This window comes from Pholis gunnellus (assembly GCF_910591455.1).
Source record: "Pholis gunnellus genome assembly, chromosome: 21".
NCBI classification, from domain to species: Eukaryota; Metazoa; Chordata; class Actinopteri; order Perciformes; family Pholidae; genus Pholis; species Pholis gunnellus.
Window position 1 is genome coordinate 13836035 of NC_136548.1, and position 19842 is coordinate 13855876.

At 43.3% G+C, this 19842-nt stretch overlaps 1 protein-coding gene across 1 annotated transcript in view; it reads left to right on the top strand.

The window, feature by feature from the left end:
- dock1 (dedicator of cytokinesis 1) overlaps positions 1 to 19842 on the top strand; it is a 159415-nt gene that overhangs the window by 7509 nt on the left and 132064 nt on the right. Inside the window, exons 2-12 of the mRNA XM_079182099.1 lie at positions 7944 to 8027; positions 8343 to 8383; positions 8492 to 8547; positions 8961 to 9057; positions 9807 to 9955; positions 10460 to 10595; positions 12059 to 12216; positions 13533 to 13614; positions 14142 to 14277; positions 15745 to 15817; positions 17790 to 17869. Coding sequence (XP_079038225.1) covers positions 7944 to 8027; positions 8343 to 8383; positions 8492 to 8547; positions 8961 to 9057; positions 9807 to 9955; positions 10460 to 10595; positions 12059 to 12216; positions 13533 to 13614; positions 14142 to 14277; positions 15745 to 15817; positions 17790 to 17869 — 1092 coding nt within the window. The remainder of the gene's footprint in view (positions 1 to 7943; positions 8028 to 8342; positions 8384 to 8491; positions 8548 to 8960; positions 9058 to 9806; positions 9956 to 10459; positions 10596 to 12058; positions 12217 to 13532; positions 13615 to 14141; positions 14278 to 15744; positions 15818 to 17789; positions 17870 to 19842) is intronic.

A 19842-nucleotide genomic window follows, 5' to 3' on the forward strand; every position in this document is an offset into this window, starting at 1 on the left:
AGGCTATTCAGGTTATACAAAATGTCAACATTAATATCAGCTGCAGCCCGTATTAATGTTGCATTTGTCACCTTTTTAAAATGTCCCGTTGGTTGTTTTTGGGGACTTGTAATGGAGATGTCAGTCATTGATTGTGGCTGCAGACAGGCCTGGGATTGCCACGTGCAGCTAGAGTCAGCCTTTCAGTGCGGCTGGCATTTGATGAAATGCCCTTTTGTGTGTGTGTGTGTGTGTGTGTGTGTGTGTGTGTGTTGGCGCTTGTGTGTCTGGCTAAATGCTTGATAAAGTCAGAGCGCTGCAGCTCAGATGTTGGTGGGCTCATGGAGGCAGTTTTATATTTTATTAAGTGGCAGCTCTATGCTGTGATCAACCTTTCGAGATTTAGTTGAAGTCGTCTCGCCGCGGTAGCGGACACCTCAGTCTACCTTTTTAGTTTAAAAAAAGACGAGATTCTGCAGACATGAAATGAATTTTCATGCCTGAACGTTAAAACGTAAACCCTGTTCTGTATGTTTGCATACAGCTAGGTCAATTCAAGTAATACACATATCCAGCTACGTTTATTCTTATTATCGGTTAGTCAATTACTGTCTTTATTAATTGAAATCTATAAAACGTCTGAAAATAGTGCAAAATGAACACTTTCCTAAAGCCATGACTGAAGTGATAAATCAATTACCAAAATTGTTTAGGTTCAGCTGATGAAGACCAATAAGTGTTTGCTGCAGTAGTAATATTTGTGATGCAAGACTATTTTGCAGACTTACTTTGAGCTTCATGCAAATTGATTGTGACGGTTCAGTAAGGGCTCTTCTAGTCTACTTGACATGTTCTCAAAGGATGGTGAATGTGTGTCTCTTAAAACAGGTCAGTCGAACTTTATTTGAAATGCTGTACGTCGGTGTATTCTCTGTTTCATGCAGCATATGATCATTCTCAGAACAGTATAGTCATGCTTTACACATTTCAGAACAGTCATTTGTGAAACCACAAGCGCTGCATTGCCATTTAACCTCTGAGATACTGAAAGTAAACAAATGCATAAGGCTCCTCAAACACGGCAGCAGAAGACCCGAGCCTATAAATACACCATCAGATGCATACCGGGTGCTTTTTCTGCAGGATGCAAATTGTTTTCGAGAGTGCACGTCTGGCGCGGGTGCTACTCAAATTAAGTTAGACTATTACATGAAACAAGTGATGGGGTAGTACTTTAAAAAAAAAAAAAAAAAAAAAAAAAATGAATTAGGAAATTATCGTCCCACAAAAGCAGTTTTTCCTTTTTTTTTATGTCTGTGCTTCTGCAATCTGAACTGAGTAAACTGTTGCTTTGTTTGAAAAAAGTTTTGCAGTTGATATTCCGAGCCATTCAGTCAGTAAATGCACCCATCAGTCACGCTGTCGTAAGCCAGAGTCCGCTCGTCGTCAATGTATTGCTTAGAAAACAGTATTAACCGGATAAAGGGGAACCCTGGGTACACTATATATGCTTTGTGAAAAGTACTTGTGACTGCAGGCAACTTTTTCTATCATTATCACTGATCTTCCCGACGTTCTTTTTCCTTCTTCCATTTGAAAGAATTGATGTCACGCTGCTCTCTCATCACTGCCGCTGTGGCTTCTGCTTCAGTAGAAAACACAGCCTCAGCCTTACGACTATAAATAACAGCATGAAGAACAGGTCCGGCGCATTTCCTGTTGCACACGGCTGTTTTTGCTCGACCTGCACTCCTAGATGCATCTGATGAAGATCAAGCACCGTGTCGTACGCTTGTCAGTCAGCGAAGACAAATATTTTTAGGCAAAGTGCCAGCAGAGATGTTTCAAAGTGAACTTGCCGAGTCAATCGCAGAGCTTTCTTCAAATATTTGAAGGTAATTATGCTCTCATTAGGATGCACATCAAGAGATGTAACACAGGGCAGGAAATAATTAGCTACTTCTTGCTGCGCATAAAGGCTAATCTGTGTGGATTCTGCCAAATGACTTCTCTTCATGCTGTGTGTCGGGAGTATAGGGAATAAATAAAACCTTGTGATCTGTTCCCATTGTTAAACAAAAGATGCATAACTGTGCAAAGAGTGCAGATACTCTGGTACCACCACAGATATCACCAGCGAGTGAGAATGTTTGGGTGGAAAGCCTTGCTCAGTGCACCGTAACGAGCTGCGTTCTGCTCCCTCTCCCTGTTGGGGGAGATGATGTTTTTTTTTTTTTTTTTTTTTTTTTTCAATTAAAGCCTCTGCAGAAGCAAGGGAAGCAGAGTGATCGGCCCTGCGTTAGATTGTGTCCCGGGGCCTGTGTTGGAGCTGGGCGCATGCCCGGGAAGTTCTTGCCAAATGGTATTACTGCAGTTGGAATCCAGATCTGGCACATAGTTTTGTCCACCTGCTCCTCCCTTTACCTCGCTCTCTGTATGCCGTTATGTTTTTACAACCTTCCGTTTCTCTGTTTACCATATCCGTTTCTTTTAAATGAGGGATTGTTAATCTTCCTGTGGCCATAAAAAGCGTCAGGATTTCCTCCTGGCCTACTGGAAGGGCCCCATCTATTGTGATACAGTAATAATCTCAAGTGGCATTTCCTGCTTGTTTCCAGTCAGAGGGAGGAGAAATCTGGTCCTACTAGAGAGAGAGAGAGAGAGAGAGAGAGAGACCTGGGGCTTTCCTCTTTTCCCGTTCGGCTGCTGTCGTGTTAATTTCAGGTTAATTACAGTGGCATTATCTCCACTTTACAACAGAAGATAACGCTAAAAGGCTGTTGTGTATAATGGGTTTAAGAGGAAACGTGGTGATTTTGTTGGTATTTCACAACACCGGGGTTCACTGTCTGCATTTGCCACACAATTGGAACCATCAGGCTTCCGTCTGAACGCCTAAACCTCTTATTAAACCCGATTAGAGGGGGGCTTGAAATGAATGATCATGTTTTCCCTGCCTCGTACGTCACTGAGAAAGCTCTTTGTGCCTCGATCGAACCCTAGCGGACTACGTCAGCGTGTATTTTAACAGCGTACTTGGAGGCTTTCATTTATTTTACTGTGTTTAAAATGATCTCCTTAAGAGTTGAAAATAATTAAGGTAATTAGGAAAATAATTTACCAGTCCTTGGAATATCCTTAGACTCCCTGAAACGAACACATTTGTATGAGTTCCCACAGAAACGCATACAGTACAAGCCTGTGTGTGCAGGTATCACAGGTTTTTCACATATCTTTGGGTTTTTGAAAGTCGGTCAGACAAAACAAGACATTGGTAGAGGACTCCTTGACCTCTTGAGATAGGATTTTTTCTTGTTGTTGACATTTTATAGGTAAGTGTTTTTGTGATTACTGTTTGCCTTTTATTATAGTGTTGACAATAGAGGGATGGAGAATGACTTGTAACAAAAGTCCACGGCTAGATTCGAACTGACGACCTTAAGGTTTACGGTTGGTGCATTGACCTCCAGGCCATTTGGGGCCAGGTTGATGTCAGACAAGTTTGTTTGTTCTCTTCTCCAAGCTCATTTAAAAACATCTAGCCTGTAACTGTTTTGACACAGTGAAATCCAGCCCCATACAGGAAGTCATAGCTTCTAAAATCTAGATAATTGTGACACAGAAAAAAAAAGAAAAAGAAAGGTAGCTTCTTCACCATTACAGCGCCCGTCTCAAAATTCATAAATTAGGGAAACATTTTTAACATTGAGTCCTACATAATGTACCGTCTGTATGCTACCATATTCCCGCCAGAACGTTGAATTTCACCCACTGTGTCCTGCAGTGAGGTGACGCTTTAAGATGAAGAGGCTCTCTGTTGAATCCATTAAGAGAGATGCATTAGAGTTATTTGGTCAGATGTATAATATAATCATGTAATCTCATTCTCTTAAGAGGTATGTCACTTTACATCTCTTCAGCCAATCATTTACAGTTAGATAGGCCCTTTAGAGAATACTAGAGATCATCCTCTATTTAGTCCTGCTGCCAGGAAAAGGGCCTCCTCAGTCCGCCGTGTGCTTATCAAACTCCTCTTCATTCAGGTTGAGCACTGTATTACATTCATATTCCCTCGCTCTTCATCACTGTGCATTACTGTTTTCTCACAGCGCTCCAATCCTTCTCTTTGTCTCATCCGTGATCGAGCTGTTTGGGCGGTCTGTAAAGGTCTATTGAGGAGCTGCAAGTAGAGAATGTTTGGTATTTCTGCTTAAATGACTAAGGCCATATAAAAATAATTCTTGTGTCAATGGAGTAATTGAGGAATTGAATGATCGTGTCAGCTCAGTGCAACATCCACACACTGCAAAGAGGATTAACTGTGTTCAGGCCATAGAAATAGAATAGCAGGACATTGAACTGTTTGCTGTGATTTTAAAAAAAGAAAATGGGGATTGTTTTTTTTAGCTGTTATGGAGACAACACATGTGAGTGGGTCCCATAGCGTGTGTCACTCACTAGTTTTGAGAACTCTATTGTGGCCTACTGTCCACATTAAACTTGTTGTCTTGTCTCTTGTCGATGCTCGTCATGTAGCGATCCTCGATTCCAAGGCAACGGGGATGGTGCACAAAAGACTCTCCATGCTTCGAATACTGATCGCGTAGTTCTTAGTGATGATCAAATAGTGTTTGCTTCAAATGTCCTCCCCAAAACCTCACCTTACTGAGCCTGCGACTCGCCGTTAGTCGGGTCACTGAAGTTACATAAAAATGGCTGCCTCTCTGACCATCCTGCTTCCTTCATCTGAATGGGAATGTCCTTTCTGCTGCTATTCTATTTCACATGTATTTATTTGCACAGGGTGTCTAGAAACTACTCCACAAAATGGGAATCTTGGGAGTATATTGCGGAGTCACTGCAGAGATGTGACGTCGTGGCCACGCGGGGCCCCTTTTGCCGTCATCTTGACGTCGCAGAATTTTCTGCCCATTTTGGCTCTTCAAAAGGCCCAACCAGTCTGAGAGTTGCCTTATGCTCCGCTCTGCCTTTTCCTCCCGGAGAATCCTCTTTGTCTGGGATTTCCTGGCCGGCTCTCTCTGTGGGCTCACAGCCCAAGGGGACTTCATACAGAACATCAAGAGGCTCAGTCTCTTTTTTTTCCGATGAGCCCTTCTCTATGCACTTCTCTTTCCTCTCCCTTTTTCCCCCACCCCTCCTTCATGAGAACAGTATTTCCATCCGAGTGTAATGATATGTTATACTCTGCGTGGATTAGTGCAGGTTATTAGCGAGCACAAAGTGTAGAATTACAATCAGCCCAGTGTTTATATGAGTCTGCTTATAATTGTGGAGAGGGCGTAGACGTGTGCCGGCTAAGTGGATAGGTCTGTAATCTGATTCCTCACTCGTTTCCTCTGATGATAATTCTTTCTGAGTTTGCACGGCCTCATGCGAGGGGTTATGTACGGTAATGAGTCCCCGGCAAATTATGCCGCTGTTTATCACGTTTCCAAAATAAAATAAAAATCATTTGCATGGCGTACTCCAGGGAGAATATGGTCCACTTCCTCATCCTTTGCGTCTCTTCCCTCTGATGGATTTTTCTCTTCTTCACTGCCTCCAAATTGACATCAGTTTACTCTAGGGTATGCAAATACAGGTTTATGAGTAATCAGAGCTGTCATTCAACCCCCACGCGACAAGAATCACTCCGGTGCCCAGCGTTAAAATGCACCATCATTCCCTCGCACGTCAGGATTGTGTTTGAGGGTTGTCATTTACTCAGTGTCTTCCCAGGGTGTCATTTGTGTTCATTTTGTGATTGCACCTCTCGCCCGCTGAGGATCTCCAGAGTTCCCCGAGCTCCCATTTGTTTGATATGAGACCTCGACTCATTTGCGGTGGTCACAGCGGCGCTTTTTCATTTTCTGATGAAATATGATGTCTCCGTATCGGAGCCGTTTCGTTTCGGCTGCTCCCTCTCAGGCGCCTGCCGATCGGATAATGTGCCGCGTCAGCTGGACCCGTGACCCAGTTCGTGCAGCAGTTGATGGCTTTACAGGCCGCTCTTAATAACGGTTTAATTGAGCACACCCCGCTGCACGGTGCCTAGGCTGCTCTCTGATGGCTGCTCACAGATTAATCCCACCTCTCTTTTGATTGTTTTGTTGCTCCACCTTTTTGTATCAAAGCGTGGTACCACTGAATTCATTCCCTGGGGTCTTTGTTCTCCTGTCAGCCCGTGGCTCGTGTTCTGGTGGGTTCGCTGGGCTCGCTGGATTGTTCTGGGGATCGCAAAGTGCATCGTGGACACGCACATGCACTTTGATAACAAAACGACACAGCCAGGGCCGAATGAAACGGGCTTCACCTGCCATTTTATGCTCTCCACTTAACAGTGCAGTGGTTGGCTGCCTGACTGATGCTATTTACATGCTGAACGCCAGATACAGGCTGTCAGAGGTATTGTGTAACTGTCATTTTTGAGGCTGTGCTTTATGATGCTGATGAGTAGGGGTGCACCGATCCAACTTTTTCCTTCCCGACACCGATACATGAGCTTTAGGTATCGGCCATATACAGAGTACTGATCCCGGTGTTTGATTAATAAGCTGTATGCCTCACTGTGTGGAAGAGACTGGGATCGTTCTTTGAAGTGTAGGGCAACATCAGGCCGGACTTCAACATTGATTTCTTTGTACAAGATCAGAAATCTGAATATTACATATTTTGTTTTGAGTGAATTTATTAACTATTTGATCTTTGAAAAATCCATAATAGAAAGGAGGCGGGCGGGCGGGTTTGTAGGATTTCTCAAAGACCGGTGTCGGTCATGGTCGGTTTGACAGCGACATGTTCTCACAGAATGAGAGAACAAGACCAACCAGTCAGGATGGTATCCTCGTTATAACCTTGACATGTTGATGCAGCTCTGACTGTAGATGGAGAATAACCTGCATTGTATCGGTGCATTTACAATAAAATGTATCCACTAAGGTCTTTTTTTTAGTGTGAAAGAAATGTTTTTTCATGTGGTACAGACTACTTATTGAAGATTTCTACTAAGATTTACTACTGAGATATTTTTGGCCTCCGTTTAGCAATAAGTTTTAACAGTTTTTAGTACATTTGGTAGAAAATGAAGCCCAAGGAATGAGGGATTTGTTTTTGGTGCAGATCCAGGAATGCAAAAGAGATTTTACTGAGCATTTTTCTCTTGAGATAAAAAAAAAAAAGAAAAGAGAAAAATATCCGTCCCATGTGTCACATTTATCTCTAGGTATTAACATTTTCCCATTTATATTACATACTAAGTATACATAAATCTTTTCAGATGGGGCTCTGGTCTTTTAAGTGAAGTCCAAAACGGTTGGTTTGTCGCTGCTGAGTTGTATTCAATCATTACACTTACATTAATTGTTATTCTGTAGATGTCGACACACTTTCCCTTTTGGCTACTTCATTTAACTTCGCCAGAACATGCTGGCGGTTTACCAACCTAACTTTAGGGAGCAGCCTGTGATGTGCTCTAGTGATTCCTGTTCATTTAAGCAAACAAAACAACAACACAGACAAAAAAAATATGCGTTTGTCGTGTTGACGAGAGAACCAGAGAAGCGTCTTCATGTCCCCCCCGCTTGTTTTGTCTGTGAACACCTCAGAAAACCAGGAACACGGCAGTATTTTATTATCCTCCTGTAATCCTGAGCAAAATCTGTTTTCCACCCGCATTATTGTTGTTTTGGCGCTCTCCATCGTTATTGGTTTCTTTGCAGTGGGCGGTAGTAGTTTGTTGATATTGCAGCATCGACGGTGCCAGACCCGGCCACCACTGTGTCAGAACGTGTGGGTGGACATCCTGTGGATGTGTGATGCCTCTACTACACATTGCAATGGCACACAATTAGCGCCACGAGGGAGCCAAACGCTTTATTGCCTTTTTTCTTTTTCTTTTTTTTCTCTCTCCCCTCCTCCTGTAATATCTGCTCCTCTTATATTGTCCTCTCCCATCTTTTCTCCAGCAATCTATAACTACGATGCCCGGGGAGAGGAGGAGCTGTCGCTGCAGATTGGAGACACAGTGCACATACTTGAGACACATGAAGGTGAGCGCAGGCTGACTGGTGACACGCGTGATCACAGCTGACGCGCCAATGTCGGACATTATTTCCATCACTAGTACCTCTTCTGTTTTGTCCAGATTTTTCTACATGTGTTCAATAGGATTATATATATATATATATAGATATATATAGCAAGAATGGTTATGATGGTGTGTTCCTGTAAATAAGACCTCCACAGTATATTCAGTGTTGTTTATAACTGTAATGTCATTGTTTATTGTGAATTGATTAACAGTAGTTTACTTTAGCTTTATGGAAAAAGCAGCCTACATGTAACATAACTCTGTTCTCCATTAGACTGGTACAGAGGGCATAGGCTGAGGAGAAAATCCAAAAAGGTGAGTGGCCAGCAAACACGGGTTTCACACACGCACTCATATCCGTTTGCTCTTTACAGCTTCAGTTTTTTCAGTGTTCAACTTCTGTCCCGGTTCTTCCTCTTCTAGGGTGTGTTTCCTGCTTGTTATATCCACCTGAAAGAGGCCACAGTCGAGGGCAGTGGGTTAGTACTTCTCCACTTTCACTTTTGAGTGACAAAGTCTTCTATCTCATAATATGCAATTTTATCTCAGGGTAACGGTATACATGAAAGGTTGAGTCAGGGAAGAGGTCTCCACTTGATAAGATGTGACGGGAGGGTTTGCTGTTGCGCTACCTGTGAAACTGTTTTCTTTTGATCCGTCTTCTTTGATTTCACACGAAAAAAAGATAACCCCCCCCTACCCCCTAACTTCAAAGTCCTTGATTCAGCTGAGAACCTTGAGGAACACATGTTTGTTTATAACTAAAGGATTTCAACCAAATGTGAAAAAGAAATAATCTGAATTTACTTAGATAACAGGCAACACGTTTAATACAGACAGTGTCTCCATGTGGAGAGGAAAAGTGTTTGAAATGTGTTCACCGTCACCGCAGGCAAAAGGAGACGGTCATTCCCACTGAGCTGCCCCTGGTTCAGGAGGTTACCACCACGCTGCGGGAGTGGGCTACAATATGGAGGGACTTATATGTGGTAAGCATGGCTGTCCAAACCCAAGTGGAAACACACACACACACACACACACACACACACACACACACACACACACACACACACACACACACACACACACACACACTCATGTGAATAGATGTGATAAGGCATCGTATAGATGTTCGAGGCTAAAGACACACTCTGGCTTTTAGGTGTTAGTGCTTGTACAGTATATGAGCTTATCACTATTGGTACACTACAGATATATATATATATATATATATACTATTTAAAAATAAAGTTGTATATTCATGCTTATAGGCTGAAATTCTATGTATTTGACTCCTGTTTTCTTAATTTGAGTTAATTAATTAATTTTTATTTAAAGTGGTTATTTGTAATGATTCGTTTTTTATAGTGATAGAATTATTAGTATTTAAAAAAAAAAAATTTGATTAAAAAATGTATAAAGTGTTAATTTATGCACATCTTAACACAACAACACTAATATGATTTTATAAGCGTTTTCACACATTTTACAGTCAAAAGTATTGGCCTTAAAAATTGCAGTATTGATCAGGCTCTGACCGGCAGATTGTTTTGGTTGAATCTGGCCCAAGGTAATTCCACCGTTCACTTTGTTCACCGACATTGGCCTGTACCTGCTGCTGATGACCTGCCTGACCTACCGGCGTGAACGTGTCCTCTTGCCAGTCAACAGTTCAGACACACGAGCACATGGATGTTCAAAGCTGCGCACATGTTCACCAGTCTGTCTCCGCTTTCAGGGGGACAAACGTGAGATGTTCAACTCTGTCCGTGACATGATCTACAGCCTCATCGAATGGCGTTCCCAGATCCTGTCCGGCACCCTACCGCAGGACGAGCTCGCCGAGCTCAAACAGAAAGTCACCTCCAAGATAGACTACGGCAACAAGTGAGGATCCAGACTGTCCTCGCCTCCCCACACCTTATGTCCCTTAATCACCAGATCTATCCGGGAAAAGGACTCTTGTTGGAATAGGTCAGCAGTGTCAAGTCAATAAAAAATGACAGCTCATCACTTAGCTTGAGGACAAACTGGAGGGATTTAGCTTCAGCAAACCGTACTGTATTCCATCATGAAATGACAGCTCTTGCTGTGACTGCAGTGGGCCTAGAGAATCAGTTGGAAATGAAAATCGTGAAGCTCCATTGTCCTCCTGTGATGAAACTTGAAACCTTTGGCCAGGTAGAGAAATGGGATTGCCTCTGCAGAAGCAGGAAGTCATGAGTTGATGAAATATATTGACTAGATCTTGGCGGCATGCTGTTGTCTGCGTTTACACCTTCCATAGAAGAAAGCGTTGAGCAAAGTAGGGGAACTTTTTCTTTAGGTATTCTGCTGTATGTTGTCATATTGGTTCTGGTGCTCGTTAACCCTCTGCCATTTTTATGCTAGGTACTTGGATCTCGACCTGGTGGTCAGAGACAAAGATGGAAACATACTGGACCCAGAGCTCACCAGCACCGTCAGCCTGTTCAGAGCACACGAGGCGGCCTCCAAACAAATCGAGGACCGGATTCAAGAAGAGAAGGTAAAGATGGAAAGGACCTGGTCATTTTTACACCTGCAACTAAAACGCCGGTCTTTATCTAAGCTATCCAGTGTAACAAAGATAAGTAAAAGCACATTAGCACACAGTGTGAATGGACATGATGCATGGTGTGATCTTAATGTGGTCACTTCTTGATCTTGTTCTTTCTGCCGCATTAAATCTCAGTCAGAATCAAACATGCAGTCACAATGTTTGCAGTAGGAAAAAGAGCTGGTAGAAGGCTTATTACTGCTCTTCATACAAGATAATTGTTTGACATAATATGATTTCCTCTTCCTTCTGCTATCCCTATGCACAAGTATAACATTTTAAGCCATGCTAGCGGTGTGGCTCTAGGGATGTAGGTCGGTTGGTCGGTCCATCACTGTGTCCAGACTGAAACATCACAACCTTTGAAAGTTGTGGTACAGACACTCAAGGTCCCTCGTGGATGAATTCTTCTGACTTTGGAGAACCCTCAACGTAAAATCTAGAACCATCACCAGGTCAAAAATGTAATTTGTCCAAAACTGTGGTTAATGACTAAATACCTGCAAAACCAGCAGTTAGCTGTACTTTCATTTACATTTAATTGTGTGACAATAATCCCACTGCTTCCAAAACTGTGAATGAAGATAGTTTATCAGTTACATGATTGCATAAAGTATTATGCTGCTTTGCTTTTTAAAAAAAAGATCTTGACTGACACCTGTCAAGTAGCAACTGCACAGGCTATGACAATGTCAAACAAATAAACAAAGTTTGTTTACGAATGCACAGAAAAATACCCTTGCAGTTTGATCTAAAATGGAGTTTTGGCCCAACTTCAGTTTAAAAGTGGGGGAAATGGGGCCACCGCTGGTGCAAAACGACGCTTGACTGCTTCTTCAGAAAGCCAGGAACTCAGCCAGACTCTCTGTCTATTTTACTTGGCGTATCAGTGGCATCCCTCACCTGAATGTCAGTTGGCAGTATGTGGGAGTGTCAGACGCCAAGTGCCCTGCAGTTATATGGTCTCATTTTATGTGACCTTGTCATCCAGAGGTCCTTATTGCATATGCATGGGCAATAAGAGTGTGTCCAGGTCAACGTGATAAATATTTATGATGTGGCCCCAGCTTATTTCTGAAGGGCGTCCAAGGAATCGCGCAAGGAGTCCCACCATTTACTGCAGATGCAGCTCTGGAGATCAAGATTTTTTTTTTAGTTAAATCTTGCTTTTTGAAATTTCATTAAAGCACAGAGGCAGTGGCTGACATTCAATTATTCGGTGTGCAGTTGCTCACCCCACCTACACACAGAATCTCCTTCTTTATACGCTGATGTTGTCCCAGGGATCCTTGGGTCTTTTTCCCCTGGGCTCATTGTTTAAACTCCACAGGCCCAAAGTCTCCCTGCATGTGACAGAAAGCCGTGGAAGAATGCCAGATATTGAATGCAATATTTCTGTTTCCCTCCGACAGTCTCAGAAGCAGAATATCGATCTGAGCAGGCAAGCAAAGTTTGCCTCCACACCGTCGTTTGCCCTCTTCGTGACTCTGAAGAATGTGGTGTGTAAGATCGGCGAGGACGCGGAGGTGCTGATGTCACTCTACGACCCGGTGGAGTCCAAGTTCATCAGGTGAACCCATGTGTGCTTATTCACTTACCGCTCTCTCTTTTTTCCCCCTTTTTCACTCAATTACATTCACATACAAAAGTTCCGACTAAGCATTGTGTTTTTATGGCCTGTGCTATATTTCAGTTTTACCCTTTACCTCTATTACTGCACTGACAATTGAATTCCAAGTTCCTGTGTTGCCAGGGGAACATTTGAAAGATGATGCACTTGTGCCTTGAACCACGGTCTGAACTATACGCCCGTGTTCTTTATTTGACGTCGCTCGTGCAGTCGAGATTCTATTCATAGCAATCGTGACAACTCAAACACATTTTGGTATTTTTACATTGAGGGATGATGGGTTTAGATGTTCCCTTCATATACACAAGACTGAAACTAATACCCTGTATGGACCAGATAATATCGAGGTTGTTTTTGATGTACTTACTCAGCACAAACCAGGGCTGTATTGGACGTCATTCTTTCTTACATTCAAAGCTTCTATTGAGGTTTGCTTTCAATATCTGTTATTTTATGATCTCCTCATCCTAAAAACATAAAATATATATATTTATTGTTGTTGTATAAATGTAATTCATGGTGCCGTTGAATTGCTGTTAGCTCTCCCCGTTAATACTGGTGTGTGCATCCCTTGTGTGTGTGGCTAGTGGAGGAGCAAACGGTTTTAGAAAGGCTAAACGCCAACAAATATGGATTAAAGCAGAATATTCTCCTCAGATAAATACATGCTGGGAATTTTGAAAATGATTACATTCATCATCTTGTTCTTTGAAGTTATTGAAAATATTTGGATCGTACAAGTCGGAATCAATCCTAACCAGCCACCACTGGAATGTAATCCTACAGTAGTATCCTACTTATAATATAGATAATACTAGTTTAACCTAATCTTTAACTGCAACTGTGCAGAAATACTGAGTTTAAACTGAATGAATAGACATGCAAAAAAATAAATAAAAGAATCTGCAAAGGATTTGATACAGCCCCAGTACAAACAATGACAGACACTTGGAAACTCACAACCCCACACACACACACACACACACACACATGACCAGAACAAGTGCAGTCTGCTTCCCAGGGATTTTCTATTGTTTATAGGATTGTGTCAGCAAATTATCACAAGTAGAGCAGCTCGGCTGCGGAATGTTTCTCTTCGTCTGGATTCAAATTCAAGCTTCCGCAGCTTTTGAAGGAAGATGTAGTTGTTAATGCAACCGAACTGATGCTCTGATTCACCGTATCATAGGTGTTTCAACGCTGGGACAGATTGTAATGACAATCCATGCTTCTTTCCTGTGCTCTCTCCCTCACAGTGAAAACTACCTGGTGAAATGGTCAAGTTCGGGTCTGGTGAAAGACATAGACCAGCTTCACAATCTGCGGGCCGTCTTCACGGTGAGTGTGTTTGCTTGTATGTGTGTCACTGTGTTTCTCTGTGCGTGTGCACGCTCGCCTGTGGTAGTCCACTGTTTATTCAGCCATGTCATGAAGCATGTGGGAGCCTGTTTGCAGAGCCTGTATTTGTTGAGCTCTCTCAGAAAGCGCTTGGCTCGCCGTTTGTATTTACCAAGGCAGTCACCTCTGTCTAATGGAAGCCCAAGGGCAGAAGGGTCAGCGTGCACCCACTGGGAGCACTCTGCTAGTTTTGGAATGTATTGCCCACAGGAAATGAATCTGTGGACACAATCCCAGATGTTTCTGAAGCAATTTGTGATGAAAAGTTTCCCCCTTTTTTTCAAACTCATCTTCACACAAGAAGGAGCAATCGATCAGTTTCTGTTGTGCACCCTAGCGTTGCTGTAGCCTGAAAAAAAGGGGCAAATATACAAGTTTTTGATTCGTCTGCCTAAAGTAGGAGTCCATATTATTGACTCTAAAGGCAACAGCATCAGCAGTATTGTCCTTTTTTTTCCCCGCCTCAGGACTTGGGCAGTGAAGACCTGAAGAGAGAGAAGATCAGCTTTGTGTGTCAGATTGTCAGAGTGGGGCGCATGGAGCTAAGAGACAACAACACCAAGAAGCTGACGGCGGGACTGAGGAGACCCTTCGGAGTGGCAGGTAAAGCAGTCGACACAGAGACACGGCGATGACCTGTTCGTCCAAAAAGAGCTGCAAAGTACGAGTTGTGTTGCTGTTGTCGGATCGGAGGTCACCTTTTAAAAACACTGATTATCTTAAAACTTCGTAGTTGTGACTCTGCACAAATATGTCTTTGTGCATGAGATTGGATAAGAGAGGTACAAGGATACTTAAAAGTATTCTTACTCTTTGCCCAGATGAGTAAATGTATTTGGGCAAAAATTCACAGATATCTAGCTAAAGTGGAAAAAATAATTAGTTTGATTTATCTCCTGTTGGCAAGCAGCCAGACGTAAACTAATTAGATTGGCGTTTTGCCCACAGTTCTCCAGCAGAGAAAACGACACCCCTCTTTCAGTGTCTTTTTTCTCCCACTGCCACTTGAAGAGAAGGAAAATGACAGCCTGATTTATGACGGCTTATCTTTAGACATCATCATCATTGGCGCAGTACACAGCATGACGGAAAGCCTGATTTTGGAGATTTACTCGTTTTAAGACACCGTTATCACGGGCAATAGAGTAAAGGTGCCGTCAAATCAGCTCCAGTCACTGAGAGTATTTGCTCCGCCTCTCAAGCCAATTCAGCCAACTCAGTTGGAGCCGATTCAAGAATGCGTTTCCTGTTTTGGTGTCCGGCTTCGCTGGTCAAAGTTCATTTTTGGGTAAATTCAATCCCTGATCTTGCTTGCCTGGCAAATATCAAAAGTGTTTATGCATCTTGTGTTTGGTGTTAATAGCTGGTCCACTCTAAACGTCTGCTCACCGTAAGTGAGCCTGGGCCAAAGTTGTTGCTACCTTTTTGGGGCTCAACTTCTTTACCAGAACTTTAAGACAGACACGGGGACTTGGCTTGTGTCTTGAGAAGCAGAAGCATTTAATCCACAGACAAATAAACTGTACACACACTGTACTGCTACATTCAGCACTATAACGTTATCCGTAACTTCATACTCACCGTCGCACACGAGGCGGGTCGCCAGGCTTGCGATAGACCAGCGTAAACCTGACAGAGTATGCCAGAGAATCTTGTTGTAACAGGATGTTAGGTACTTGCCCACAAATCTCATCTCCCGGCTTTCATGTCCACTCAATCCCCCCCCCCGGTGTGGTCATAAATGTAACCACGCCCAACAGTGATATCACTGGGTCCTGGAGTACAGATGTACTGCAGCAAGGTGAGAAGTTCACACACCGGAGGTCAACAAAACAAGGCTGTCTGGGCATGTTAAGTTACTCTTTAAGCTGTTCTTCACATTTGCTCATTAAATGTGTCTCGTAGCCTTGCATCTGCCTTAATTAGTGCTCATGAAGAAGAGTCAACATCGACTGCTTTCAACCCCCCGATGCGTCTCTTGCCGTGCAGTTGTCTCTTTCACAGCCGTGCTACGCTTACGCTCTACATGCCCTCAGGATGTTTTAACCCTCTCTCCTTGTTTTTCCACAGTAATGGATGTCACTGACATCATAACGGGCAAAATGGACGATGAAGACAAGCAGCACTTTATCCCATTTCAGCCGTAAGTGGATTGTTCAGCAGCAAAAAATAAATCACATTCACTCATAAGGGGGCATAGAGTTCCTTTAAGCTCGGGATAATGTTGCATGAAAGCGGAAATAGTTCTGCTTTTACACTTATTTACATTATTTTGAGTATGTACAGTATGTCAGACGTAGTAGTTAATTACATTTTTTTAAAGTCTTAAATTCTTGACACCTGATTAGCAAAGGTTTTAAGACAGTGCACGCTCGCCTATTCTCTGCTGACTCAATTAAGGCAATCTCATTAACTGCTGCCATTCTCGTAGGACTGCGTACAGAGCCAGAGTAACCTTTTCCTTAACGTGATTTCCTGCATAATTGGAAAGGCTTCAGATTCAGGCAGTTTAGCTGGCAGATCACCTCACTTAACAGTTTTATCTGTGAGCATAAATCATGGAAATTAGAGCCTTCCAGCGTGAGGGGAAGAACAGGTTCTACAAGGCCACGTCCAAGTGTGAATATATGCCACTACATTTTGACTGATGAAGTTTTGAAATGGCAGTTCCGCCGCCCATTACAGTGTGTGTTTTCAAGGCCGGCAGAGGCAGGAAGTGTTGGAGCCATTTAGCGGCGGTATGATGTAGTGATGTAAGTTGGATAGACTCCTGGCATCCACACAGAAATGGAAATGGCTTTCAGTATTGGACTAGATCGGTCGAAATCTTGCTGAAATAGTTTGTTGTTCTCGTTTGTCCCGGACACTCCTTCATTTTAGGTCTGAGTAGAGCTCATCTCCGGCATGTTGTCTGGAATCAAACCAACTTTCATTTAGATAATGCATTTGTAGCAAAAGTTCCCATTGTGCTGAAATGATCAATTAGCTGATTGACAGAAATCAATTGGCTAACAATTGACTCATCATTTCAGCCATTCGATGCAAAAATCCTCTGATTGAAGCTTCTCGAATGTGAGGATGTTCTGCTTCTCCCTGCTTTGTATCGTTGCTGTTAGTGAGATGAAACCAGCATTTAGAAGACGTCATCTTGGACTCTGGAAGAATCGAATGCACATTTTCCCCTGTTTTCTGACATCTTTTAATCCATTAATCTTAAGTAAAAATAATCAAACACTTGATAAGGAACACAAAACCAGATTCCTCTGTCCATCATACCTCATCAATGTCCCACTCTGTCCCAATCCAATTCATCAGATCCAAATGCACGTACAAACCTCTCCCGTCTGTCAGTTTGCTTCCTTGCTCGGATCGGTTTTGGATTTGAGTTTGGAGGCACTGAAGACAGCCTGATTGACAGAGATCCTTTACGGCTTCCTCCATGCTGCCATCACCGCTGTCTTCTCCTCCATGCGCTACTTCTTCTGCTTGTTTAGAGTCCTCCTCTCTACTGCAGATGGCGTCCCCGCCAACTGCACACAGTCCTCTCACAGCTGCCACACACGTGTTTCCCAGATCACACCTGCTACTTCCTTATGCTCTGTACGTCACTCTGCTCAATCAGTTTCGTATTATCTACACCTGAAGCCCCCCTGGAGGACAAAACATGATGTTATATTTTACATTTGCTCTCTCACTGAAGCAGAGTGGGAATGTTGGTTTCGGATGGGGTACAGGTCAAGCTTCCCACTGCTCCAGTGGCACTTTAAACGCATCATTTCCTAAACGATGATTTCTCTGTGTGTTTCTTCCATCGCCCATCCTGCCTCCCTGCTAACTGCTAACAAGCGGCTTTGTGTCTGTCACGGTATTCGCATCACTCTTCGGTGTGTCTCTCTCTGTCTCCCCGTCCATCTTTCATCCCTTTCTCCCTCCTCAACACCATCACTTTGTGGCTCTTTTGCCCCGCTCCTCCTCCTCCTCCTCCTCCTCCTCCTCCTCCTCCTCCTCTCTCTCCTTCTTCTCTGCGGTTTTTGCCTGTCGTGTGCATACTGCAGGCTAGCGTTGGATGACGCCATTCGCCACAAGCAGCTGAACATCTCCCGTTTTTCACCCAGGGTGGCAGGGGAGAACGACTTCCTCCAGACCGTCATCAACAAAGTTATCACCGCCAAAGAAGTCAATCACAAGGGCCAAGGTACAGTGCAAGGTTCAGACACGAGAACCAGGGTCAAGGAGGAAACTGTTAATCTGACTTTTATCAATAAAATGTGTGTCGTACTCGTGCCTCAACAGATTTTAAACTTAGTCCAGTATTGAGAGGGATGGCTGCAGAGGGCAGCAGCCAATCGGGCTGCAGTGTAATCGCTGGGAGCAACTTCTCACCGTCGCTGAAGTGCTTGTTTCTGCCACTCACCGGCTCAGATTGTTATATTAAGTCTCTGACAACATTATGGGAATAACCCTAAAGAGAAATGAGAATTTGTTTTTACCTTTCCTCGTTTGTTATTGTGTCCAAACAAGTCTCGCTCGGAGAAGTCTTGCATCCACATTCAGTCCCACCATTGAAGATCCTTTTAGATAAACTTAGCTATGCTTTCTGTACTCCAACACAACAAACCCCGACACTCCTCCCCCCCAAACTCTCACTGACTTTTCCACCGTTGTCTTCCGGCAACAAGTCACACGACACAATAATAACCAAGAGACCGGATCAAGCGAAAGGTAAAGAAAAATGTTTTATTTCTCTGAAGGGTCCTTGTCGACACTTGTAATATCAATCGGAGCTCGTCGGGGGCAAAAACAAGCACTTTTATTGGATGTAAATTGATGATGAGAAGCCTGTGCAGCGGCCCCGAGTACTGGACCAATCTTATTAATTGTTGTCCCCATTAGTCTCTTAGGGTCCAGGTTGAAAAAACCCAAAGATTCTCTTTAAGAAGGGGGAAGCCACACACTCATAACGATGATATAATCTCCTTGTTTATTAATTCTATAAATCTGTGTTTCAGCATATTTTTATTTTATAAAACACGTTTTGTAATTGTGAGTGTGCTCTTTCCTCCGGCTTTTCTTTGGTTACTCTCGGCATTGACATGAATTTGAATACACCTATTATCTATGTAGAAAAAAGTTGTCTATTCATCTTTCATCTCTTCAAAAATATTTCCCAATCCTTACAAGAAGGGATTCTAATTAAGGTCAGAGGTTAATATTATATTTAGCCTACATAACCTCCTACTGTACTGCTGTCATTATCTGTAATACTTCATTTTAGATGTGTCCACACAAAGTACCATTAACCCCAATGCACTGGCAGGGAGTTGAAAGTGTTCATCGTGCTAATAAGAACATAATTCTTTGTTGAGAGCTCACACCATACATCACCGCTCGTACTATAAATAGTTGCCCCCATCACCATGACTACAAGATGTAAGTAATCCAGCTGTTAATTAAGCTGGTGAGTCTTCTGCGAAGACTGGATCTTAAGTTATCCGTGATTTGACATCCGTAGCTGGAAGAACAACATTTAGCCATCTAAGGGATTTGTGCTGGGAGGGGGGGAAACAACATCACAGCCTCCACGGTATTGTCATGCTCTATGAAGATGTACTTGGATAAATGTCAGATCTGCTCCGACCCACACTGGGAAGAGCAGCGGAGCAGCTGTTTCGGTCACGCTCGCGTATCAAAAGGCTTCCAGCTCGGCTAGTGAGGGATGTGTCACTCATAACAATGTGGGTCCTGCAAAGCGAAAGTGAATAAAGCCTCAGGGTTCACAGACACCACTCACTTTGCTGGCCTGTGAAGGGACACAATACATGATGACTTCTTTAATTGGACCCCCACCCTTTTTTTTTGGGGGGGGGGGGGGGGGGTCATTTTCAGTCTTGTTAAGAGGTATGTGCCGACGCTGCTTTGTTTGTCCTGAGAGAATATTAAGAGTGAGTGTGGTTACAGGGCTGAAGCTGGCACACTGTGCAGTGTCTGCAGAAAAGAAGCTTTAGAAAAGCGGGGCTGCCACTGGTGTTAAATTGTTAGGAAATATGACCCATGAAAGCCCCCTGAAGGCCCTTTTGTTTCAGAATTATTCAGAGCCACAGAGGGTTCTTCTCAAGCTTTGCACTGTCGGGTCTTTCCAAGACCAATTATATAAGTCTGGGAATAACT